Source organism: Geotrypetes seraphini, chromosome 2, assembly GCF_902459505.1.
Source record: "Geotrypetes seraphini chromosome 2, aGeoSer1.1, whole genome shotgun sequence".
Lineage (NCBI taxonomy): Eukaryota > Metazoa > Chordata > Amphibia > Gymnophiona > Dermophiidae > Geotrypetes > Geotrypetes seraphini.
Window position 1 is genome coordinate 63,587,750 of NC_047085.1, and position 26,059 is coordinate 63,613,808.

Here is a 26,059-nt window from a genome sequence, read left to right on the forward strand (position 1 = left end):
TGGACAAATGTCCTTCCAAGATCCTGAAAATAGCTACATTCAATTTCAAAAGGGATCTAATTGGTTAACAACCACTTTTATTGAAGGGACATTCCATGAAGAAATGGGACACATACTGATTACACCTATCCCCAAAGACTAGAAGAACTCAGAAGCTCTAAAGACCAACTACAGGCCCATAGCAAGTATCCCTTTATTTACGAAACTGCTGGAAGGACTGGTCAACTTGGAATTAGTGAGTTATTTAGACAAATTTAACATTCTTAGCGAACACCAATCGGGATTTAGAAAAGGTTTTAGCACCGAGACAGTTTTAGCTTCAATCCTTAATCACCTTTACGGTCTTTTCAGTAAAGGCACAAGTGCTCTGATTTTACAACTAGACTTAAGTAGTGCTTTTGATCTAGTTGACCACGAAATAATGCTACACTGCCTAGACGCAATGGGACTCACGGGAAGAGTTAGGAACTGTTTCATGATTTCCTAACTAAAAGATCTTACTGTGTGGTTAGTGATGGGAAAATCCCTTCGGGGGGTACCCCAGGGTTCCCCACTATCACCCATATTATTCAACATTTACATTTCATCCATAGAACACCTACTACAAAAGTTAAATTTAAACTACTATATATATGCTGATGATATTTCTATTTTAATCCCTTTGAGGTGGCCAAACTGGTTGAAAAGTTGACTGCGAAAGCTAAAAGGATGCTAAGATACATAGAAAGTGATATGGCCAGTAAGATAAAGGAGGTATTGATGTCCCTGTATAAGACTCTGGTGAGTCCTCATTTAGTATATTGTATACAATTCTAGAGACCACACCTTCAAAAAGATATATAAAAAGGATGAAATCAGTCCAGAGGAAGGCTACTAAAATGGTGTGTGGTCTTTGTCATAAGGTGTATGAGGACAGACTTAAATATCTCATCTGTATACTTTGGAGGAAAGGTGGGAGAGGGGAGATATGATAGAGACATTTAAATACCTATGTGTCATAAATGCGCATGGGTTGAGTCTTTCATTTGAAAGAAAGCTCTGGAATGAGAGGGCATAGGATGAAGTTAAGAGGTGATAGGCTCAGGAGTAATCTAAGGAAGTAAGTGAGGTGGTGGAGACAGAGACTGTGTCTGAATTCAAGAAAGCCTAGGATAGGCACGTGAGATCTCTTAGTTAGAGGAAGAGATAATGGTTATTGCAGATGGGCAGACTGGATGGGCTATTTGGCCTTTATCTGCCTTGCAACATTTTCCTGAAAGCAGTTTACTTGGCAGGAAAGCAAAATGTATTGGCAGACAAATTGAGCAAAATCCTTCAGTCTCATGAGTGGACACTCAACCCTAAGGTTCTTTTTTGAAATCTTTGTGGATTGGAGGAACCCAGAGATAGACCTCTTTGCTTCTTCCTCTCCCTCCCCATCAAAAACTTCCAGTTTTCTATTCCAAACTGTACACTCGAAATCATGTGGAGTTGGATGCCTTTATCAACTGGCGGAACCAGTTCTGTACGCATTCCCACCAATTCATCTGATCAGGAAGACTACTCAAACTTAGACAAGATTATAAACTAAACTAAAACTTAATTTTATAGACTGGGTCTTCAACCAAAAGGTGCTCAACTCGGTTTACAATAATATTAATATAGTACATAAATATAAAAGAAGAATGAAATCTAGAATGGCTTAGTTTCCAAAGTGTTTAGTAAACAAGAAAGTTTTCAGAGCTTTCTGAAATAAAACAAAGGGACCTGTGAAAGTGGTAACTCATTCCAGAGCTCAGTTACTTTGAAAATGAAAGAGTGGCTGAATCTCTTGAAAGTTCTATTTTTACCCCTAAGGGAAGGAAATGTAAGTTTTAATTTATTTGAACTCCTAGCGAGATGCGATCTGTGTACATTCTAATCTAAAGGAACAAAAGTAATAAAAATGCCAAAGAGAATTTTAAAGGTAATATAAATGCACTTAAATTGAACTCTAAGGTACACTGGAAGCCAATGTAATTTCTTGAGCAGTGGGGTTATGTGATCAAATTTACTCTTACTAAAAATGAGCTTGACAACAGTGCTCTGTATCAATTGAAGTCTCTGCAGACCCAGATACATTGAGTTGCAATAATCCAACCTTGACAAGATAATTGACTGAACCAATACAGAGAAGTGTTGCTGATGAAAGAGTGCTCTCACTCTTCTCAGGATACAGAGGCTGAAGAAACACTTTTTAACGAGAGAATTTAGCTGATCCTTAAATGTAAGAGATGAACCAATAACAATACCCAATATTAGCGAGAAAAACTCAATTTTCAGAGATTCTCCTGAGTCTAAGGTCACAGCTGAGGGAAGAGAATCTTAACTTTGGACTGATCCATAAGAGTTTCATCTGGACCATCATCGCTCAGGACTGAAGCTTAGCAATGCAATGGATAATATTGGGTGTTAGATTAACAAGATCTGGGTCAACCTCAACTAATATGAAGATGTCGTCAGCGTATGTTAGTAGAGTTTCCCGAATATTCAAGTCAAAGTATTTCAAAGTACTCATGTTGATGTTAAATAAGATTGGAGACAATGGGGAGCCACCGTGATTCTAATAGCTCCACGGTTCCCTCTCCTCTTGCAACTCTGCAAAAGGGAATCCATCACACTGCAGATCTTTCCAACCATGCTAATGCAGTGTGAGGGTTCTCTGTTCCATCCCATTCTGTTAGTGCTCAAAGCGTGGTATCTCTCTCCCAACAATTAGATACCTCAACACTTTCTGCACAAGTGTCAACCATTACTGAAGCTTCTAGAAGATCATCCATTCAACTCTGTTATTGTTTCAAGTGGACTCACTTCATAGTCTGGTGTGGTCATCACTCGCTGGATCCAATCACATACCCATGACCATCAGTGCTTGAATATCTCCTGCACCTTTCCAGTTCTGGTCTCAAGACAATTCAGAGTTCACTTTAGTGCTATTAGTGCTTTCCATTCAGCATTAGACAAAACATTGTCTGTTCATCCTCTGGTTTCTAGATTCATGAAAGGACTTTTTCATACCAAGCTACCTCTCAGATCACCTTCAGTGGCATGGGATCTTAATGTGTTACTTTTTGCTGTGATGAAGCCTCCCTTTGAACCACTCAACTTCATCTCTCAAATATCTCACTTGGAAAGTAGTATTCCTGATATCATCACACCTGTACACAGAGTCTGTGAACTTCAAGTGTTAGTGTCGGATCCACCTTTTACGACATTGTACCATGACAAGGTAGTTCTCCATACTCATCTGAAGTTCCTCCCTAAAGTCATCTCGGAATTTCATTTGAACCAGACTATAGTTCTACCTGTCTTCTTTCCAAGACCACATTCTCATCCTAGTGAATCTACACTCAACACTATGGACTGTAAACAAGCCCTCGCTTATTACTTAGATCAGACTAAGTCTCTCAACTTCTGTTCGGCTGTTCCTATCATTCGATCCAAACAGACTTGGAGCTCTTGTCACTAAGAGAACACATGCACAATACCTGTTGCCATTAAAAAAAAAAAATGGGCCACCCCTCCCCCACCCCTGACAATGATGATAGTGGACCCCCACAAACCCCCAGAGACAGCACCCAAAAAAGAAAGGCAGGGAGGATGCCCACTTACTTCTGCCTTGGTCACCCCGACTGCTCAGAACCTGCACCCCCTCCATACACACCCCAGCACCACTCCAGCAACAAGTCCCAAAGAGAAGACCCTGGGGGAAGTCAGGTCAGAACATCTCCCCCAGTAAAAGCACCCCCCCAACCCCCCTCGTAACTTGTAGAAAGCCAGCAAAAGAGATGCCCACTCCTTGCTGGCAGGCCCACCTCTTCAAAATTGTGGACCTTCCCCTTCCTGGTGCATCCTGGGATGTACTGTGGAAGGGCTTAGGACTCCATTTGTTTCAGATATGTTAAGACCCTCCTATTGTCCATGTGGCTGTGATTTACACGGGGGGGGGAAGGAGTTTGGGGGGGTCCGGATGGCCGAGGGAAGAGGGAGTGAGCATCCCTCCTGCAGATGATCTTCACGGGGGAGGGTTGAGAATGGGGGGTACGGGTTTCCAAGGCAGGAGGGAGTGGGCATCTTTCTTGCTGATCTTCACAATGGGGGAGGGTCTGTGGTGACGAGGGGCGCATAAAATGCATCTTTAACACATGAGTATATGGCTGACTTGTTGATAATTTCAGGTCATTAGAAGTTGACACTAGATCAGGGGTGCCCAAATGGTCGATCGTGATCAACCAGTAGATCGCAAAGGCAACGCGAGTTGATCATGTTACCTTTGCAATCTTTTTCTCCCTGCTGCTTCCCCAAGCCAGGCCTGGCACGTACAAGCGCCGGACTTACAAAACTTTACTTCTCACATCGGAAAGGAAGTTCTGGGCCAGCCAATCGCTGCCTGGCTGGCCTGGAACTTCCTCATCGATGTTAGAATTGACATTGGAAGTGAAGTCTTATGGGCCTGGCGCTTCTATGCGCCAGGCCTAGCTTGGGGAAGCAGCAAGGAGAAATCGCATTGGTGGCTTGGGGGTGGGGGTAGGGAAAGAATTGGGGAAGTGGAGAAATTGGCACGATGGCTTGGAGGGGAGGGGCATGGGGAGAGAGAAAGAAAGGCAGAAAGAAAGGGGGGGGGGCCAGGGGGGGAAAGAAAGGCAGAAAGAAAGAGGGGGGCAGGGGGAGAGAGAATGAAAGAAATACAGTGGTACCTTGGATTACGAGCATAATCCGTTCCAGGATTACGAGCATAATCCGTTCCAGGAGCATGCTCATAATCCAAAATGCTCGTTTATCAAAGCAAGTTTCCCCATAGGAAATAATGGAAACTCGCTTTGATACGTTCCCCCCCCCACCGAGGCTAGCAGCGCTGCTTCCCCCATCCCCCACGAGAACCAGCACCCACCCTCTCGGAGAGAACGTGAACTCGCAGGCCTTGAGCATGCGCACATGCGCAAGGCCAGCACAGAAGAGGAGGCCGATATGCCGATGCTACATTAAAGTAAGAAGAGGGCTCTGGGGGACTTCAGGTTGCGGCAGGGGGGGTGCCCGATGGCGGCGAGGAGGTGCCCGATCACGGCGGCGGGGTGCCCGATGGCGGCGGGGGGGTTCCCGATGGCAGTGGGGGGGGTGCCCGATGGCGGCGGTGGGGGTGCCGGATCGCAGGGGGGAGGGTGTCGGTTCACGGGGGGGGGGGCTCGCAAATCGAGGCACGCTCGGTTTCCGAGGCGCCGATTTTGCGAATGTTTTGCTCGTCTTGCAAAACACTCGTAAACCGAGGTACCACTGTATTGGCTTTACAGAAGAAGGAAGTGCAACCAGAGACTCATGAAATCACCAGACAAAAAGGTAGGAAAAATGATTTTTTAAATTTAATGATCAAAATGTGTCCGTTTTGAGAATTTATATCTGCTGTCTATATTTTGCACTATGGCCCCCTTTTACTAAACCGCAATAGTGGTTTTTAGCGCAGCAGCGCAGGGCATTCAGCACAGCTTCCTGTGCTAAAAACCGCTAACGCGGTTTAGTAAAAGTGGAGGAGATATATTTGTCTATTTTTGTATAGTTGTTACTGAGGTGACATTGCATATTTTAAAGTCATCTGCCTTGACCTCTGATAAAAACCCCAAATACCAATGATAATTAACATTTTCTTTGCGTACAGTGTGCTTTGTGTTTTTTAAAATTTTATTGTTGGTAGATCATTTTGACTTGGTCATTTTAAAAGTAGATCGCAAGCCAAAAAAGTGTGGGCATCCCTTCGCTAGATTTTGTGCCTCCCTAAGCGATGTTAGGGCATTGGTTAGAGTGCTCGTTTTAATATTAATGATCACATTTTAATACTAATAAACTCATTGCATAGCAGAATCTGAGGCTGAACGAATGCATGGAAAAGCCTGTGGTAAGCCATTGTGTGCATCAGTTGGTAAATTACTTCGATGCTAAACCAGTTCAAACTGGTTTAGCGATGATCGTTAAACATACAGTGCATTTAGTGCATCTGGGCCTTAGTCCTCCATTATCTTAAGTAAAAATAATTTGGATTTAAACGCAACTATTCATCTTCTAAATCTAAACTCAGTGAATTTTTCCTATCCAACGGGATTTAGTCTGTTATCTGATGTCCTCTTATCTTTGTATACTAAAATCTTTTACATTTTACTTCTAGGAGGAATTTGGCTATAAGATGAATATATTGGACATTGGTGGGGGCTTCAGTGGAACAGAAGTGCAACTGGAAGAGGTATGAATTCAAGTAGTCTATTTACAGAAATAAAGTTTAAACAAAATAAGGTCCTTTTTATTGGATTAATGTGTTGTCTACCTTTCAGAAGTTAAACCCACCTTCCCCAGATATATTTGAAATTTTTGCATATTTGAATAAATGCTTGTCTCTGAGGACAATCAAGATGAGGTATTCATACTGATGGGTGATGTCATCAACATAGCCCATACATATTTTAAGTCTAGAAGTTTTTAGAAGCAAACTGCCACACATGTTTCCACCACTGTCACATGAACTAGTCTGTCTTCTATGGAGCAGAGGAGTCGCATCACTCTGATCTCACAAGTTTGTTGATTTTAAATTCCCTAGCAACAGCAGCAGATGAATCCAGAGACCAATGGGATAGTACACATCTACCAGCAGGCGGAGATAGAGAAACTGATTAACAGGTGGTCCTATTGGCTGGCACTCCTCCTGTATCTCCAGTATTCTCTATCTCCCAGCAGGAAATGGTCGCTATTCAACTGAATTCTGGCTGTGACTGGAACTTTATTTTCTCCTGTTGAGGTTTCTCTTCAGCGAGACTGCCATTCTGTTTCTCCTTTTGAGGTTTCTCTTCAGTGAGCTGGCAATGCTATTTCTCCTGTTGAGATTTTCTCTTCAGTGAGACAGGGGTGTCCGGCTGAACGGTGCCGGCTTTAGGGGTTACACCTGGGCCCCCCCAGTGGGCCTCTCCCTCACTCCATTGCTAGAGGGTCTGACTGGGTCTCAATTTTTTCTTCTTTCCTTTCTCTGTTTTAAAAAAAAAAAAAAAGAGACCACAGTTGCTACATTCTGCCCTGTTATTACTGCACTACTAGCTCTAACTGGCTTCAACTGGCCCTAACAACAAGCTTGTGAGTATGTTTGATTTTTACTGTTGTTTGAACTTCAGGTTCTGTTTGGGAGTCTTAGTACTGTGAGTTCGGTCATCGTACATTTAAGAAATGGATATTTTATTGAGGCTAAGTTTTATGACTAGAAATCCGTTAAGGGAGCTGAGACTTTCCTGCTCTTTGCATGCACGCACTTGGTTTCCTTGTTGATTACAGCGCGGCACTAGCTCCCTGCATCACTGGGCATTGCCCTTTCTCCTCAGTTTTTCCTTCTGCAAGATAGTTGAGAAGGTGTCTCATGTCTGCTCTGTTTTAAATTTTTTTGGTTTCAAGTTGAGTTTTTTTTAAGGCTTTGGGTGCTATAGAGGTTCCCTATAGACCTGGGACAGTTCTGCCTGGGAGAAGCTGTAGACTCAGCTTGCCCTAACACTTGGATTGTCTTGGGGTTTGGCCCCTAGGAGTATGCTCACCTGGTTTTAATCAAAGCATGTGAGTGCAGGCTGTATTTGGACTCTATGCTGGTCAGGAGACTTTATGGGTGCCAGCTACACCCCAGGACCCTCCAGAGGCACAGAGAGCTCATGAAGTGGGGCATAAATCCCTCCTAGAGTATTTATTTATTTATACATATATACATACATGTGATCCGGCGTCATCAGCAAAGGGAAATTGCATGGGTTTAAGTGGTGCACTCTGTGCAACAAGACCATCTCAGGCACTGACCCACACTATTGGTGCTTCCAGTATTTGGGTCCTGATCACTGGGTGGAATCCTGTAAGAACTGCTGCCAGCTGCAAAAAAGGTCCCTGAAGGCTAGACGGCTCCAGCATTAAAAACTCTTTGGTTCATCAGTGGGAACATTCAGGATGTCCATCATCTCTGACTGAAGCCCAGTGGCCAACATCAGTATCAAAACCAGCATCAACATCCCGCTCAACATTGGCTTTGTCTCCTTTGCCTCCATCAAGGATGCCTTCTAAAAAAACAAAGAAGTACAGGCATGCTTCCCCACCCCAAAGAGGGTCAGATTCTTCTCAGACATTGACTCCAACAACACACTGTGTTCACACCCAGAGACCCACTCTCTTTCCCTGCAAGTGGTGTCACCTCGGAGGCGTGTCTCATCATTGAGGTCACCAATGCCTTGACACCCCTTGGCACCTACTATATCGATGTTGCATCACTACAGGTGCCGTCAATCCAGGAGCAGATCAGAGAACTTGTGCAGAAGGATTTGGCTTCCATGCAGCTCATGCCACCATTGTGACACCTGGCCCATTCTGAGCATAGCTCCTCAAGGGTATCAAGGTGCAAGTCATGTACTCCCTATTGACACTGATCGAGAACTAGGGCATCCAGACGTCAGAGCTCTTCCTCCCATTTGACGTCAGACCAGCATAATTAACAATCCAGGAGTTTCCAGACGCTCACACCATCGTCGCAGTCGGCACATTCCTTCTCATCACCACATGTCCACTGTCTTCCTTACCACCACCAAGCATTGAAACTCAGATTTGTTTCATGAGTGCCTGGACATCTTGGCAGAGGAATCATATGGTCTATCCTCTTATCCATCTCCACCACCACCTTGCAGATCACCTCTGGAGAGTCATATCTTTCACATGTTTCATCTGTCAGATGGATCAGGCTCTTCCAGTGAAAATGGAGTCAGTTTGACCCCAGGGCAGAACTCTTTGAGGTCTTGGATTCCCAAAGACCATCTGAAACTATGCTTTCATAACCTGATGAAAGATATTATGTTTAAAAATTGGAAGGCCCCACTCCTAATCCCTGTGGCTCCCAGAAAACTGGATTTTCCTTACAATCTTGTTCAGGATTTGATAAACCTCAATTGCAACACCAATCCTTCCTGGTAGAAAGCTAGCAGTTCCAGATATTATGCTAGTACTCCTCCAGGAAGAGAGGGAAGAACTTTGGACAAGTTTGGAAAATGTTTCTTTTCAAAATTCCATGCATACCAGCTGGATCCTTAGCTATAATTTCTACATGACCACCTACATGAAGTTATTAATCCAACAACTATCGCAATTTGAAAAAGTTTTGCTTGATCAACTTTCCAACTTCCAAGACATCTCTAAAAATTTATTGGAAACCAGAAAGTTTATGGCCTGGTATGTTTTTGACACCTTTGATGTAAATTCTAGAGCATCAGCCCTTTCTATCACCTTAAGAAGGCAAGCTTGGCTACATGTATCAGACCTCGACCAGAATGTACAAGACCGATTAGCCAACTTTCTATGCCTAGGAGATGAGGTGTTTGTTGAAAAGATCGAGGCTTATTCTTGTAAAAATTGATGTATAATTAGAAACAAATAAATAAATTAAAAAAAGATCGAGGCTACCCAGAAAATCACCAGATGAGAACAGAATATGTCTACTCTTGACTGCTTCAAAAGCTTCCAGATCTCATCCTCCCAAGCGATACTTCCATCATAGATATTCTTCCTCCTCATACAGCAAATGGAGGTATGTACCATCCTCCATCAAGAGCTCCTACAAAGAGGGGGACCTAGTCAACGGAAAACTCAAAAGGCTTAACCCCCAACTACAACAAAAGACAAAGCAGTCTTTTTAACCAGCTTCTGGAGAGCTTAGTCAGCATTTTACAATCTCCCCCTTCCACTGCCAATTAGAGGTCATCTCATACATTTCCATCTTTGTTGGTCTCTCATCACATCAAACACTTGGGTTCTCAAAATTGTAAAACAAGGATATGCTCTTCACCTGCAGAGCTTACCTCCAAACAATCCTCCAAGAGTCTTCTTTATTTTCCCAGCAGACTATCCTCCAACAAGAGCGCTTGGCCCTTTTGCAGCTCACTGCCATTGAACTAGTACCCATTCTGCAGAGAGGCTAGGGCAGACATGGGCAAACTACGGCCCTTGGTCCAAATCCGGCTTGTTTAGCTTTTTAACCCGGCCTGCAGCGTCAGAGGCAGCTGTAGTTTGCCCTTCTCTGCAGCTTAAGGCAGGGTTTCTAAATGCGCCGGCTGGCCACTCGCTGCTGCTGCTCGCCCGCTATATTTACTTACAGCCCCAGTGGTACCGCAACAAAGAGAAGTACCAGGCGTGCACCCACAAGCCTCCTGACGTCAGTTCTGGTGGAGAGAAGGTCCGGGATTGGCTGGCCCGGACCTTCTCTCCTACATCAGAATTGATGTCGGGAGAAGGCTTGTGGTACGCATCTGGCCCTTCCCTTCGTTGCGGCACCATTGGGGCTGTAAGTAAATATAGCGGGCGAGCGGCGGTGGTGAGCAGACGGGCGGGCGGGGAGCGAGCGGACAGATGGGCGGGTGCCAGACCGGGGAGGAGGAATCGACGGCGGGTCAGCTTGGGGGCAGGTAAGCTTCGGTGCGGCGTCGGGGGAATGGCGGGATGTAATTAAATGCAGCTGGTACAGGTCGGCTTTGGGGGGGAGGGAGGAAGGGGGCACTAAGGACATAGGAAGGAGGCACTGGGGGCATAGGAAGGAGGCACTGGGGCACTAAGGACATAGGAAGGAGGCACTGGGGCACCATGGACATAGGAAGGAGGCACTGGGCACCATGGGCATAGGAAGGAGGCACTGAGCACTAAGGACATAGGAAGGAGGCACTGGGGGCATAGGAAGGAGGGATGTCAATTATGCCTCTCTAAAGCCTTTACCAATTACTAACTTACCTAGTTTATCCTCTGACTCCTGTCCCGATAATATATTGCAATGCCAGATCAGTATGCAACAAGGTTCAAATACTGAATGACCTGCTAGGGGATCTTGATTCTGGTTTCTTGTGCATTACTGAATCATGGATTGCTAAAGATTATTTATTTACTCAAAACAAGCTCTGTTCCCATGGCTATCGAGGTCTTTTCTCTTCCAGAAACTGCCGGAAAGGAGGTGGTTTGGCACTTCTCTATAAATCATTTTTCGATGTACAGCTTCTTGAAAAAGGTAGCGATGCATTGCTAGAATATATGCTAACTACTGTTAACGATGAGCCCTCCTGCTACTCATTAGGTATTCTGTTATTTTTCACACAAACCCCCCACCCCCCATTCCTTGGAATAAATCTTCTGAGCTAGTATTCGAGACCATAACAAGTGCTTTCCTAAAATTCCAGAGACTTTTGATTATTGGTGACATTAACCTTCATTTAGATGACAATGTTAATAAGGATGTTATCTAATAAAGCAGCTTTCTCACCTCTCTGGGTTTCCCTGCTCTTAAGTCCGCTCCAAGCAAAAACCAAAAAAATTATTCCAAAATATCCACAGAGAAGAAAATCCAGAAGAAACCAAAAGAAACTCTGTGGAATGACAATGTTCCTAAATGGACTTTATTTGAAAATGTCAAGTTCCATTTCCATTCAAATGTAAGCAGTATCACACTTCTGGCTCACCATATATTAGTTTTCCCACATATTCATCATTATAGGACCCCCAGAGACCCCTGAAGAAGACTTTTTGTCGAAACGCGGACCGTGTTGGGTCCTGCTTCCCTAGGGGATCATTTTACTTTTATGTGGATGATATTAGTGTACCTTTGGAACTTTGACATTTTCAAATAAAGTGCATTTAGGAACATCGTCATTCCACAAATTTTCTTTTGGTTTAAGTCCGCTCCAACTCGTGAAAAAGGGCACTCTCGATATCATTAGCTTTCTTGATCTTACCGATCGTAAAACTTTAGTTGAGGATGTTCGTTGGGAACAAGTTCCATGGTCTGATCACTTTCTGGGTGCCTCATGTCTTCCTGTTTTTATGTCCCATCTTGGGGCTCACTCTTGTACGCCAAAACTTATTACCTTCCGGAAGAAAATCGCGAGTGAACAATTTTGGTCCCGATTTCTCAAACAGTTTGCTTTCTCCCTCAGGCCCGATGCCTCAGAAGTCAACTGGCACAATTGGGTAAACCTTTCTGAGCCCACCTATCGTTCACTAGCTCTTCTGTCGACTAAGACTGTTTCTTACTCTTGTAAGGTTCCCTGATACCTTCCTTATCACAGAGAACTGAAACAGAAATGCCGAGCACTGGAGCATAAATGGAAAAATTCAAGATCTCCTACTGACAGACAGTCATGGAGGGATAGTATCAGGTCTTATGCAACATTAAAAAAAGCTAGGAAAAATTTCTACGGTGATAAAATCATCAGATCCAACAATCAAAGTAACACCTTGTTTAACATTTGGTGCTCATTAACTACCTACAATGACTCGTCAATACACCCTTCCTCTCCATTAGCGGATGGCTTAGCAAAATTTTTTAACGAAAAGGTTGCTATTATAAGACTCTTTTCCATCATCATTAGTTTCTTATAATTCTCTGGTGCTGGGTTATACTAATCCAATCGCAATTCCAGCAGATAGAATCTGGACAGCCTTTGAGTTTGTATCTGAAGCCCAGGTTGCAAACCTGTGTCATAAATTAAGTTCCTGCAAATGTGCTCTGGATCCATTCCCTTCATATCTATATGAGAAAATTCCTACTCAGGCCATTTCATCTCTTATCAAACTTATTAATTCTACCTTATCTTCAGGTCTTTTTTCTGCAGAGATGGGTCACATTTCTGCCCCCACTATTGAAGAAAGCTGACTTAGATCCATCCTCACTGTCTAGCTATCGACCTATAGCGAATATTCCTCTACTGACCAAAATGTTAGAGTCCATTATATCTGCTCGGCTTTCATCATATTTAGAGAGATTTTCCATTCTTTTATCTTGCCAACATGGATTCAGACCTAATCTCAGTACCGAATCTCTACTCATCTCACTAATCTCTAAGATTCAGCAATTGCAAGCGTGCAGTAAGTTTGCAGTTTTGCTACAATTCGATCTATCAGCGGCCTTTGATGTTGTTCACCATGATATTTTGATTTACCAACTTTCTGAGATAGGTATTGATTCCACAGTCTTAGAATGATTCTCAAAATTTTTACGATCTCGCACATATACTGTTAATATGAACGGCACCACAGGGATCACCTTTATCACCTATTCTTTTCAACATCTATATGACTACTTTGAAACTTTTCCCTTTATCCCCCTGCGAAACACTATTTACGTATGCAGACGACATCTTTGTTCTCCTTGAGATTGACTCGAACCTCACTAACTGCATTGGGAATATAATAGAATGTATAATGAAACTTCAGTCTTGGGCCCTTAAGTCCAAAACAAAGTTACTTTGGCTTGGCCCAAAATTAGAGCAGTTACATTCGTCCATTCTGTTGCCTTCAGGATCCTCACTGCAGATTGAATTCTCAAGTAAAGTTCTGGGTGTCATTATAGATTCAACGCTTTCATTCACCAACCATCTTAATTCTCTGGTAAAAAAAGGTTTTTTTAGTCTCCATATGTTGAGGAAAGTGAGATCCTGTTTCCATCATCAACACTTTACTGTCCTTGTTCAATCAATTATCCTTTCGAGGCTGGATTATTGTAATTCGGTCTATTTAGGCTTGACCAAGAAAAGCTTTCAGAGACTTCAGCTTAATACTCCAGTGACCACAACATAGTATGGTTCAACCTAAGAACATAAGAAGTTGCCTCCACTGGGTCAGACCGAGGTCCATCTCGCCCAGCGGTCCGCTCCCGCGGCAGCCCATCAGGTCCGCGATCTGTGAAGTGGTTTCTGACCACTTCTATAACCTACCTCAAGTTCTATCTGTACCCCTCTATCCCTTTATCCTCCAGGAACCTATCCAAACCCTCCTTGAACCCATGTACAGAGTTCTGGCCTATCACATCCTCCGGAAGCGCGTTCCATGTGTCCACCACCCTCTGCGTAAAAAAGAATTTTCTAGCATTTGTTCTAAACCTGTCCCCTTTCAATTTCTCCGAGTGACCCCCTAGTGCTTTTGGCTCCCCACAGTTTGAAGAATCTGTCCTTATTCACTTTCTCTATGCCCTTTAGGATTTTGAAGGTTTCTATCATGTCCCCTCTAAGTCTCCTCTTCTCCAGGGAGAAAAGCCCCAGCATTTTTAACCTGTCAGCGTATGAAAAATTTTCCATACCTTTTATCAGCTTAGTCGCTCTCCTCTGCACTCCCTCGAGTACCGCCATGTCCTTCTTGAGGTACGGCGACCAGTATTGAACACAGTACTCCAGGTGCGGGCGCACCATTGCGCGATACAACGGCATGATGACTTCCTTCGTCCGGGTTGTGATACCCTTTTTGATGATGCCCAGCATTCTGTTTGCTTTCTTTGAGGCTGTCGCACATTGCGCCGATGGTTTCAGTGATGTGTCGACCATCACCCCAAGATCCCTTTCCAGGTTACTCACCCCTAGCAGTGTTCCCCCCATTTTGTAGCTGAACATCGGGTTCTTTTTCCCTACATGCATGACCTTGCATTTCTCTACGTTAAAACCCATTTGCCACTTTTTTGCCCAGTCTTCCAGTCTAGTTAGGTCCCTTTGCAGGTCTTCACAGTCTTCCGTGTTTCTAACCCTGCTGCAGAGTTTGGTGTCATCAGCAAATTTGATAACCTCACATTTTGTCCCTGTCTCCAGATCGTTAATAAATATATTGAACAGTAGAGGTCCCAGCACCGACCCCTGTGGAACTCCGCTTGTGACCCATTGCCAATCTGAGTATTGGCCCTTTACTCAGGAAAGGTTTCACTTGATCAAACACAGCAACAAAGGTCCTCAACTTTCGGGGCACTGACTTCAAACGTATGGGAGATTTCGTCCATCGGGCGTTGCAAAACCAAGCTGAAACCGATAATGTAAAGGCTATGTGGACAACTCTGAAATCTACCCTACACGAAGCAACTAACCGCTATATAAAAACAGTAAGCAAACAGCGGAGAAACAATAAACCTCAGTGGTTCACTGCATAGATCTCAGACCTCGTTAAAAAGAAGAAAAAAGCATTTATCTCCTGCAAACAATCAGGAAAAAGGGAGACAACAGAAGACTATCTGGCCAAGTCTAAAGCTATCAAAACAGCAGTCAGAGAGGCCAAACTCCAAATAGAAGAGAATCTAGCAAAGAACATCAAGAAGGGCAATAAATCCTTCTTCAGGTATATTAGTGACAGAAAAAGAAACACAGATGGGATAGTATGCCTTAGGAAACCAGACGGGAATTATGTAGAATCGGATTCCGATAAAGCCGAACTACTAAATGAATACTTCTACTCAGTCTTTACCTGCGAGGCGCTGGGGTGCGGTCCACAGTTGCAGACAAGGGAAAGCTCGGAAGACCCGTTTCGGAATTTCGAGTTTACGCCCAGCAGCGTCTACTTTGAACTATCAAGACTCAAAGTGAACAAAGCCATGGGACCAGACAAACTACACCCCAGGGTTCTTAGAGAGTTGAGTGATGTCCTGGCGGAACCGTTATCTGCGCTCTTCAATCTTTCCCTAAGTACAGGAAGAATCCCGTTGGACTAGAAAACAGCTAATGTCATTCCATTCCACAAAAAGGGATGCAGGACGGAGGCTGCGAATTAAAGGCCGGTGAGTCTCACATCAATAGTGAGTAAACCTATGGAAACACTAATTTAAACATAAATTAGATACGTTCTTGAACGAGGAGAATCTACGTGATCCCCATCAACATGGATTTACAAATCCAATCTAATCAGCTTCTTTGACTGGATAACAAGAAAGCTGGATATGGGGGAGTCCCTGGACATCGTGTACTTGGACTTCAGTAAAGCTTTTGATAGCGTCCCACACCACAGGTTATTGAGCAAGATGAGTTCAATGGGATTAGGTGAAACATTAACTGCATGGGTCAAAGACTGGCTAAGCGGTAGACTTCAGAGGGTGGTGGTTGGGTGGTGGTTAACGGTACCCTCTCCGAAATGACGGAGGTAATCAGTGGAGTGCCGCAGGGCTCGGTCTTGGGCCCGATCCTATTTAACATTTTCGTAAGAGACCTGACTCAGTGGCCTCAAGGTAAAATAACATTATTCGCCGATGACGCCAAACTATGCAACATAGTAGGCAAAAGCACATTGCCCGACAGTATGATGTGGGACCTACTCTTACTGGAACATTGGTCCTCGACTTGGCAACTAATGCCAAAAAGTGTAAGGTCATGCACCTTGGCAGCAGAAATCCATGCAGAACTTACACCCTAAATGGTGAGACCTTAGCTAAGACTGCAGCAGAACGAGACTTAGGAGTGATCATTAGTGAAGACATGAAAACTGCCAATCAAGTGGAGAAAGCTTCATCCAAGGCTAGACAAATGATGGGTTGTATCCGTAGAAGTTTCGTCAGCCAGAAGCCCGAAGTCATAATGCCGTTGTACAAATCCATGGTGAGACCTCATCTGGAATATTGTGTACAATTCTGGAGGCCACATTACCAAAAAGATGTGCTGAGAGCTGAATTGGTTCAGCGAATGGCCACCAGGATGGTTTCAGGACTCAAGGATCTCCCGTATGAGGAAAGGCTGAGTAAATTGCAGCTATACTCACTCGAGGAGCATAGAGAGGGGAGACGTTCAAATATATCACGGGCCGTATCGAGGTGGAAGATATCATCTTTTTTCTTAAAGGACCCATGGCCACAAGAGAGCATCTGCTGAAAATCAGGGGCGGGAAATTTCATGGCGACACCAGGAAGTATTTCTTCACCGAAAGGGTGGTTGATCATTGGAATGATCTTCCACTGAAGGTAATTGAGGCCAGCAGCTTGCCAGACTTTAAGAAAAAATGGGATAGGCATGTGAGATCTCTTAGGGGAAGAAGTTAGGGGGGGTGGGTCATTAGAATGGGCAGACTTGATGGGCCATGGCCCTTTTCTGCCGTCATTTTCTATGTTTCTATACTGCTGCTAGGCTGATCTTTGCAAAAAATAAATTTGATCATTTCTCTCCGCTCCTGCAAAAATTTCATTGGCTTCCTATAATTTCCAGGGTTTATTTTAAATATGCCTGCTTAACATTTAAGATCTTGCATGGCATTCTTCCTCCTTTAATTCCTCTGTCTTGGAATTCTGTAAGATCTGACATTACCATATCTACTCAAAAACTTAAATTGTCCTTTCCTACGCTGAAAGGCGTTACCTACATTGGCAAATCAGGGAAGTCTCTACTTTTCAAAATTATTGAGCTGTGGAATGATTTTCCTATTCATCTGCGCAATCTGAGTTCTTTCCAATCATTTTGAAAACATCTGAAAACTTGGCTATTTTCAAAGTTGTAAATTCTGCTCCTCTCCATACTATTCCAAATCCATATTGTATCTGTTCTCCTTACTAATTTTCTTGTAAACCGTGCTGAGCTCTACTGTTGTAGAGAAGATGCGGTATATAAGCCTAAAGTTTAGTTTAGAGGCACTGGGGCACTAAGGACATAGGAAGGGGCACCAAGGAAATAGGAAGGAGGTAATGGGTCACCAAGGACATAGGAGGGAGGCACAATGCGCAAAAAGAAAATTTGGAGGATTCAGCAGCTGGCAGCCACAGGTGTGCTGTTTCCTCCTGCAGCATCAGACCCCCCCTGTCGCCCTGCCCCTCTGTCAAATTTAAGAACTCATTGTGGCCCACTGGTCAAAAAGTTTGCCCACCCCTGGGCTAGGGGATTCTACTACAAATGCTTCCTCATACTGATAAAGACCAGACGTCTATGTCCAATTCTAGATTTCCATGACCTCAACATGTATTTAGTGAAAGAGAAGTTTCGGATGCTCTCTCGGGGAACCCTATTTCCACTCTTGGAGAGCAGAACGACTGGCTTTGCTCTCTGGACCACAAAGAAGCATACATACATATTGCAATACTTCCAGCCCACAGAAAGTATCTTCACTTTCGGATAGGAACATGACACTTCCAATACAGGGTGCTGCCATTCGGCCTAGTGTCAGCATACAGGGTATTCACAAAATGTTGAGTTGTTGTAGTTGCAACACACTTCTCTTACGGCTTTCATGTATTCCCTTATCTCTACAACTGGTTAATCAAGGTGTCACCTCAAGCTGCTCAGTTAGCCATCAACTCAATCATATGTCTCCTGGAACTTATAGGGTTTGCAGTCAATTACCAGAAGTCCCATCTCCAACCAACCCAAAATCTGGGATTCATGAGGACTCTACTGGACACAACTCTCCTTACTTCCCTCAACAGAGGCTAGACACACTATATAACCTCTGCAAATGTGTCTACTCTCCAAATCATCACTGCAAGACAGTTGCAGTTTTAGGACACATGGCTTCAACAGTTCATGTAACTCCATTTGCAAGTCTTCACTTCAGAGAGCCTCAGTGGACTGTTGCATCTTTAGTCTCAAGCCACAGATCAGCTATCCCAGAAACGCAGGGTCACCTCCCCCACTATATCAGTCCTTTCAGTGGTGGTACTGACAATTCTGTCCAGGGTCCTACTCTTTCATAATTCGCTTCATCAGAAGATACTAACAATAGATGCCTCCATGTTTGGATGGGGAGCCCACCTGGATGGCCTTCACACTCATGCCACTTGAAATGTTCAAGAAAAATCTTACCTTATCAATCTTCTAGAGCTATGAGAAATTCACAATGCTTTTCAGAACTTTCAAGATTGCCTTATCAACCAAGTAATACTGATACAGACAGACAGACAAAGTAGCCATGCACTATGTAAACAAACAAGGGAGTACGGAGTCTTGCATGCTCTGCCAAGAAGCAATACAGATCTAGAATTTAGCGATTCCATGAAATATTTTTCTCAGACATGATAAGATTCCTTCAACCTCATAAGTGGTCACTCAGCTCAACTGTATTACACAGTTCTCAATCTGGGGGACTCCATAAATAGATTTCTTTTGCATCTCCAAGCAATCATAGACTTCCTCACTTCTGTTCCAGACTATACTCTCCTCATTGTCTGGAGACAGATGCTTTCCTCCTAGATTGGATAAAACAAATTTTTCTGTGCATTTTCTCCAATTCCTCTAACGGGGAAGACTCTTCAAACTGTGACAGGAGCCAGCCACCAAGATCCTCATAGCTCCAAAACCAGGAATGTCTTGGATGGCCAATACATTCCTGGTTTCCCCTTCTCCTTCAACTCAGTGTAATGGAACCCATTCCACTGAAAGTTTTTCTGGGGGGTCACTTGATGCACTCAGCCTGAACAGACGACTCCAGCTATCTCTCCCGATCCCGGAGCTGTTTTATCGGCATTTTTACGGCCCCTTTCAGCCCTGCTGACCTGCATCCTCACTCAGCAGCTGGGGTAACAGGGCAGGCTATCTGCTGGTACCGTTTTCAGTGGAGGTTCCGCGGTATGCTGACTAGAATATCGAAGGCAGCCAAACTACCTAAAGGCCCTTTTACTCATACGCCGAGAGGCTGGATAGGCTGGGGCTCTTCTCTCTGGAGAAAAGGAGGCTCAGGGGAGATATGATAGAGACCTTCAAGATCATGAGGGGCATAGAGAAGGTGGATAGGGACAGATTCTTCAGACTGAAGGGGACAGCAAATACGAGGGGGCATTCTGAGAAACTGAAGGGAGACAGGTTCAAAACAAATGCAAGGAAGTTTTTTTTCACCCAAAGGGTCGTGGACACTTGGAATGCGCTACCGGAGGAAGTGATCAGGCAGAATACGGTACAAGGATTCAAACAGAGATTGGATGGATTCCTGAGGGATAAAGGGATCGTGGGATACTGAGGGAGGAGCTGGGATGTAACACAAGTATAGGAAGTTAATCAGGTAATGAGTATAAACTAACCTGGTCGTGCATGTGCAAGACCGGACTTCGATAGGAAGGCAGGACTTAAATGGGAAACCAAGGTGGCAAGGGAGCCCCTTCTGATGATTCAGACAGGTCTTGACCTGTTTTGGGCCGCCGCGGGAGCGGACTGCTGGGCGGGATGGACCTGTGGTCTGACCTGGCGGAGGCACTGCTTATGTTCTTATGTACTCCTGCCAAGATGGCGGCAGCACAGTCCCCGGCTCCAGTACAACTCAGCCCAACCATCACCTTGCAAGCTGATGCAATTGAGGAGCTTAAAAAACATCTAATGGCTTTTCTGGACGACAAACTTACCCGACTACAAACCTCGGTTGATGGGATGAAAGAAAGGGTCGAACAGTAGGCGGCTCGTCTGTAGCACGTGGAGGATCGAGTGTCAGCGCACAAAGATGGCGCTGTGGCATTGGAAGCCGGGGTTCATGCGCTTGAAGAGAAGTGCTGCCGACTGGAGGAAAGGGCGGTAGATCTTGAGAACTGGAGTCGCCGGAACAATATCAGACTTGTGGGTCTACCGGAGTCTGTCGCCGCGGCGGATCTTCTTCCCTTGATTTCTGCCTGGCTGCCCAAAGAACTGGGCATGAACATAGGAGGTGCCCCCATGCTGGGGATCCGCAGGGATGAAGCTCAAAGACCGTGACCGGTGATCGCCCGCCTTCTTAATTTCGCCGACAAGCAACTACTCACGGCCAGCTATAAATCGAAGGGTACCATTTCCTACGAGGGGCAACGACTACTGCTGTTTCAGAACTACTCCCCACGAGTGTCGGAACAACATTGAGCGATGGCCCCGTATTGCACCCAGCTCCGTTTTGTCCTGCAGTATCCAGCCAAGCTCTGGGTGCATCATAATAATAGGGTGCTCTATTTCTCCACCCCTGAGGAGATCTGCACCTTTCTGGAGGGCTTACCAGGATGAATGCCTAGTGACTGCAGCATCGAGGGATCCAGGGGAGTCCTGGAATTTTTCCTGGTGACTTGAGCTGCCGGACTTGTGCCGTTTGGTGCTGGCTGGGAACCTGGCTCCGCACGGCATGGACTAGGGCTCTTTTCTTTCCCTCTTCTTTCTTTTCTCACCCTGTCCTCTGTGTTCCTGCATTCTGGCCTGTACCTCAGGGTGTAGGCTGGGCATGTTTGGCTACTGACCTTTGCTATTTTTTTTCTCTTCTCCTTCATGTTCCCTCTTTATCTACTGCGAGGCAGCTCCCTACTATGGGGGTTAGTAGTCTGCATAAGGCCGTGCTCCGGGCCTGGCTCCTGATGGAGAACATATTGGTTGAGGGAGCGGACACAACGACTAGAGCTGCCCTGCTAGTTTGCCTCGCTATTCTTCTTTCTGGTTTGTCTTATCGATTTCCTGAGCTCTCCTCTATCCTTGTGATCCATCTGTTCTGTTTTGCTACTCGACCTTGCCTCCCATAGCAGGGTGGCATATCCTACTGGAGGGAGGCCCATTGCTTTCGGCAAGAGGCACAGTGGAGGCTCCTTTGGCATGTCTACCCTGATTTTTCTTTTTCTACTGTCTTATCGTTGCCTATCTCTTTCTTACTGGTAGCGGGGGTTCCTGTGGGGGTGTTGAGAGGGTTGGGGGATGCGTCTGGAGTGGGGTTGGCCACCCATTTGTGAAGGCTGGTCTCTAGTCATCGTGGAGGTCACCAGGGGTTCAATGTTGATATGGTGTATTGCTGATTTTTACTGCTGTATTTGTGATCCCCTCCCCCATACTTGGCCAACTTCGGACCCTTTATTTCTTTTATCTGTTTGACCGGGTGTTTCTCCTTGTTTTGCTGCTCTCCCCCCCCCCTCTTTTTTGAGTTCTGTAGGGGGGTTGGGGGCTTGGTTATGGGTTCAGGGGATTCTTCTTGGGGTCTCTATAGGGAGAGCGAGGGAGGTTTCTTGATTAGTTGGGGGACTGGAGGGGATATGGATGCTGTTGAGTGGAAGGGAGATGGGCTGGTAGGTTGGGGGAGAGGGGATTTTTTCGGGGCATGGTGCAAGGGGGGAGGGGATTATATTTGGGCAGGGATCTTTTTTTTTCTGGTTAGGTGGTCTGTATTGGTCTGGAGCTCGTGGGGAGCATTCTGGGGGGTACATTGGGATTTTTTCCTGATATCTTTTAGCTTTGGATCGGGAGAGAGGCTGGGTGGCTGTGTGTATGCAGCCCTTTAAGGGTATGGGGACTTGGAAGGTTGGGGGAGGCCTTTCGGGGAGGGGAGTGGGGGGTTTGGGGAGTATGATTGTGGTATGGTTATGGATGACTGTGGAGTGGGTTGTTCGACTGCAGGGTGGGGGGGGGAGGGATATTGCAGAAGGGGGACTGGAGGGACTCTAAGAACGCTGTCATGTTCCGGAGCCGGGCCTAGCTGGGGGGTCTGGTCTCTGGTTTGTTTTTTCTTCTTTTTTTCTTGGGTACAATAGTGGCTCTTTTTGCTCAGTAGCTATGGTTAACTTGACTGTAACTACCCTTAATGTTGATGGTATACATTCTCCAATCAAGCGTAAGAAAATCCTTAATTGGATTCGGAAGCAGCGGGTTGACATAGCTTTCCTGCAGGAAACCCATTTGAACAGTGTTGAACATGAGAAGTTGTGTTGGGAGTGGGTGGGAGATGTGAGCTATTCCTCTTACAATGGTAGACAGAGAGGAGTAGCCATACTGGTGCATAAGCAGATTCTTATCACCATCCATAAGACCATTCAAGATAAGGAAGGTCGCTACATAGTAGTCTTAGGGGAGCTCTGGGGATCTCAGCTCCTTTTCTGTAACATCTACGCCCCAAATGTGTATAGTCAAAGTTTTTACTCTGGGCTGCTGGGTATTCTAGCGCAATATCCCACATATCAATTGATAATAGGGGGGGATTTCAATTTCTCAGCGGGATCCGACAGTGGATTGCTCTCCTGCCAAGCCGCCCCCTCAGAACTCCTCTCGTCAGGGGGTTAATTTTTTTATGTGATCACCTGGCGGTGGTGGATGTGTGGAGAACTCTGTACCCATTTGACCGGGAGTTTACGTTCTGTTCTAACCCTCATTCTACGTACTCTCGACTAGATTACGTTTTGGTGTCCCATATGCTCTTTGCGCGGGTGGACAAAGTTACTATAGAAGAAACTTCACTTTAGGACCATTCCGCAGTGGTGCTGGTTCTGGGAGTTACGCACCAGAGGGGGGACAGGACCTGGAGATTCCCCGCTGCCTTATATACTGATAAGGATTTCCAGGAATGTTTGCGGTCCTGTTGGTTGGAGTATAACTTGCACAATAACACTTCCAATGTGGATCCAGTGGTGTTTTGGGATGCTTCTAAAGCGGTGCTGAAGGGTCATATCATTCAATATGTCACCACCAAATGGAAACAACAGGGGGAAAAACTTCTGGCTCTCTCGGTGCAGCTGAAGGCGCTGCGTAAAACCCATCGGGTGGGTCAAGCGGGGGAGGTTAGTCAACAACTTAAATCCCTTCGTCTTCAGATTAACGAGATCTTGAATCACCGTGCTCGCCAGGACATTTTCTATCAGAAATTTCATCTCTATCAGTGGGGTGGTAAAGTAGGCAAACTTCTTGCAAACTTGGTACGGCCTTTTCGGAAAAAACAAATTATTAAGTTGGTAAAGAATACTCGGGGTGAATGCTTTACCAGGGAGGCTCAAATTTGAGACCAATTCGTGGAATTTTATAGTACTCTTTATGCACGGAGAGATTTCACGGAGGATGATAGGGATCACTTCTTTCGGGACCTTAATCTCCCACGGATCTCCGAGGCACAGGCGGAACAGTTGAATGGTCCTATATCCCTGGAGGAAGTTTGTACGGGGATCAAGAAGTTATTATTATTATTATTATTTAAGTTCCTGATGTCCCCGGGACCGGATGGATTTGGACCGGAATACTACAAACTTTTGTCTGGCCTCATTGCGTAGCCTTTGGGGAATTATTTCAACTTCCTATCTACATCAGCCTCTGGCATTTGCGATAACCTAGCTCATATCACCTTGCTCCCGAAGCCGGGGAAGGATCCCACGCAAGTGGGTTCATATCGTCCGATATCATTGCTCAATCAAGATGTTAAGTTGTTGGCTTCTATTTTGGAGGCTCGGCTAAATTTGTTTCTACCTCAGCTTATAGAGGGTGATCAGGTGGGCTTTATTCCCCAGCGATATGCATCCATGAATCTTATTAAAGCCATGACGGCGCTTCATGGGTGGAGAGGGCACAGCGGCGATTGCCGGGCTTGACATGGAAAAGGTCTTTGATAGTATTTCATGGCAGTATCTTTTTTGGGTGCTCGGGGGTTTAGCTAGGAACTTTCTTACTTGGATCCAGGGTCTTTATACTATGCCTCGGGCATGATTAATCATTAATGGTGGCCTTTCACCTTCTTTCCTGCTCTGCAGAGGGACGCGTCAGGGTTGTCCCCTCTCCCCCTTATTATTTGTCCCTATGCATAGCATCAGGGTTAATATAGATGTCAGCCTTTACGGCTGGGGAAGGTCATTACAAAGGTCACCCAGCCTAAGGCTACTGGGAGACTTCGCAGAGGACATGGCCAATCAACAGATTGGAGCTGAAAGCCATTCAGATGGTGCTAAAGGCCTTCAGGGAGTCGCTGGAAGGGAAAGTGGTCAGAATCGGACAGTGCCACAGCAGTGGCTTAACAGTCAAGGAGTCACCAAGATTATGCTGTTAAAACTGGAGGCCCAGCTGTTATTTTGCTGGGCAGAGAGCCATCTGCAAGCCATCTCTGCAGCGCTCGTAGTGGGCATGAATAATGTTTAAGCAGACTTTTTCAGCTGATAGACTCTGGATCTGGGGACATGGTCCTTGTCCCAAGTAGTGTTTGACAGCATTGTTCAGCACTGGGGGCGTCAGACGTTTGACTGGATGACGTGGGCTCAAAATCACAAGTCTGCTCACTAAAGTCGAAGGTGCTAGCAGGAATGTGCTGGTGTGAATGCTCTAGTACAACCTTGGCCCACCAGGTTCCATTGTACGTATTTCCTCCTTGGCCAAAAGATGTGTCATTCAAAGAATAGCACTGCATTGAGGATTGGTGATCCTTTTGGCTCCAGATTGGCACTTCGAGTATGATAGGTAGATCTAATTCGGCTGTAAAGAGACCACAGTCTGAGACTCCCTGCTCCATCCGGCACTGCTAGAAAATCTGGAACACTTTGGGCTTATGGCATGGCTCTTGAGCTCGCGGCCTTAGTACATAAAGGGTACTAAGAGGTGATCATTGCCATACTCCTTCGCTCCATGAACCCAGCGACAGTGGCAGCTTATGCAAAAGCCTAGAAATTATTTCCAGTGGTGTTAGGACTCTGATAGCCACTGGTGTTAGGGCTCTGATATCCACAATCATTCAAAAAAGTTCAGATGGCCAGGCTCCTGTTTCAAGCTCATTTGGAGAGAGGTTCCTTGGACACTCGCCCTAATAGTTCCAGATTATTGAAGGGAGAAGTACGATTGCATCCATTTGTACGTCAAACTTGGCCTTCATGGAATTTTAACTTCATATTGAAGGCCCTAAGTAAGGCCCTCTATGAGCCCTTGCAGGTGACCCTGATTATGAACTTTACTGTAAAGGCAGTTTTCCTGATAGCCATATTTTCACTAAAGAGTTTGAGCACCAGGCCCTATCATTTAGGAAGCCATTCCTCAGAATTTTGGAGGTGGGAGTATCTGCATATGGTTCCCTCTTTTCTGTCAAAGGTGGTGTTGGCATTCCATTTGAATCAGGAAGTCCGATTGTGGGCATTCCAGGCAATAGGTGTAAAGAAGCATTACGAAATACTAGCATGACTAGATATCAGAAGGATTCTCCTTTATTACTTTGAGGTGGCCAATGATTTCCAGATGTTTGATCATCTTTTCGTCCTAGCGGGCTCTGAACACACAGGAAGACTGGCCTCAAAAGGCCTCGATTTCTAGAACTGCTGTATCTAGCAGTTTACAAAACTATGATAATTCGATAAAAATTACACTATAGGTGCTTAGTTCAACAAGAATAGTGCAATTACAACTCAAGTCACAATAAGTGGGCAGATATATTGGCAGCTATTTTCTCTGCTTACATAGGATGTAGTAAATGTTCACAAATTTCCTTACAAGCACATTCCACCAGAGGTGTGGCAGCTTCATGAGCAGAGTCCAGGATGGTTTCACCCGATGAGACTTGTAAGGCAGCTGTGTGGTTTACTTTACATACATTTACTAAGTTTTATAGAGTGAATATGGCAGCATAAAAGGACTTCAGTTTT

The 26,059-nt window shown here is 45.1% G+C and overlaps 1 protein-coding gene across 3 annotated transcripts in view; it reads left to right on the forward strand.

Moving 5' to 3' along the window:
* Window positions 1–26,059, forward strand: part of AZIN1 (antizyme inhibitor 1) — a 238,577-nt gene that overhangs the window by 161,678 nt on the left and 50,840 nt on the right. For all 3 annotated transcript variants that reach the window (XM_033933779.1, XM_033933780.1, XM_033933781.1), the window contains exon 8: window positions 6,173–6,247. In XM_033933779.1, the coding sequence (XP_033789670.1) occupies window positions 6,173–6,247 (75 nt within the window). The remainder of the gene's footprint in view (window positions 1–6,172; window positions 6,248–26,059) is intronic.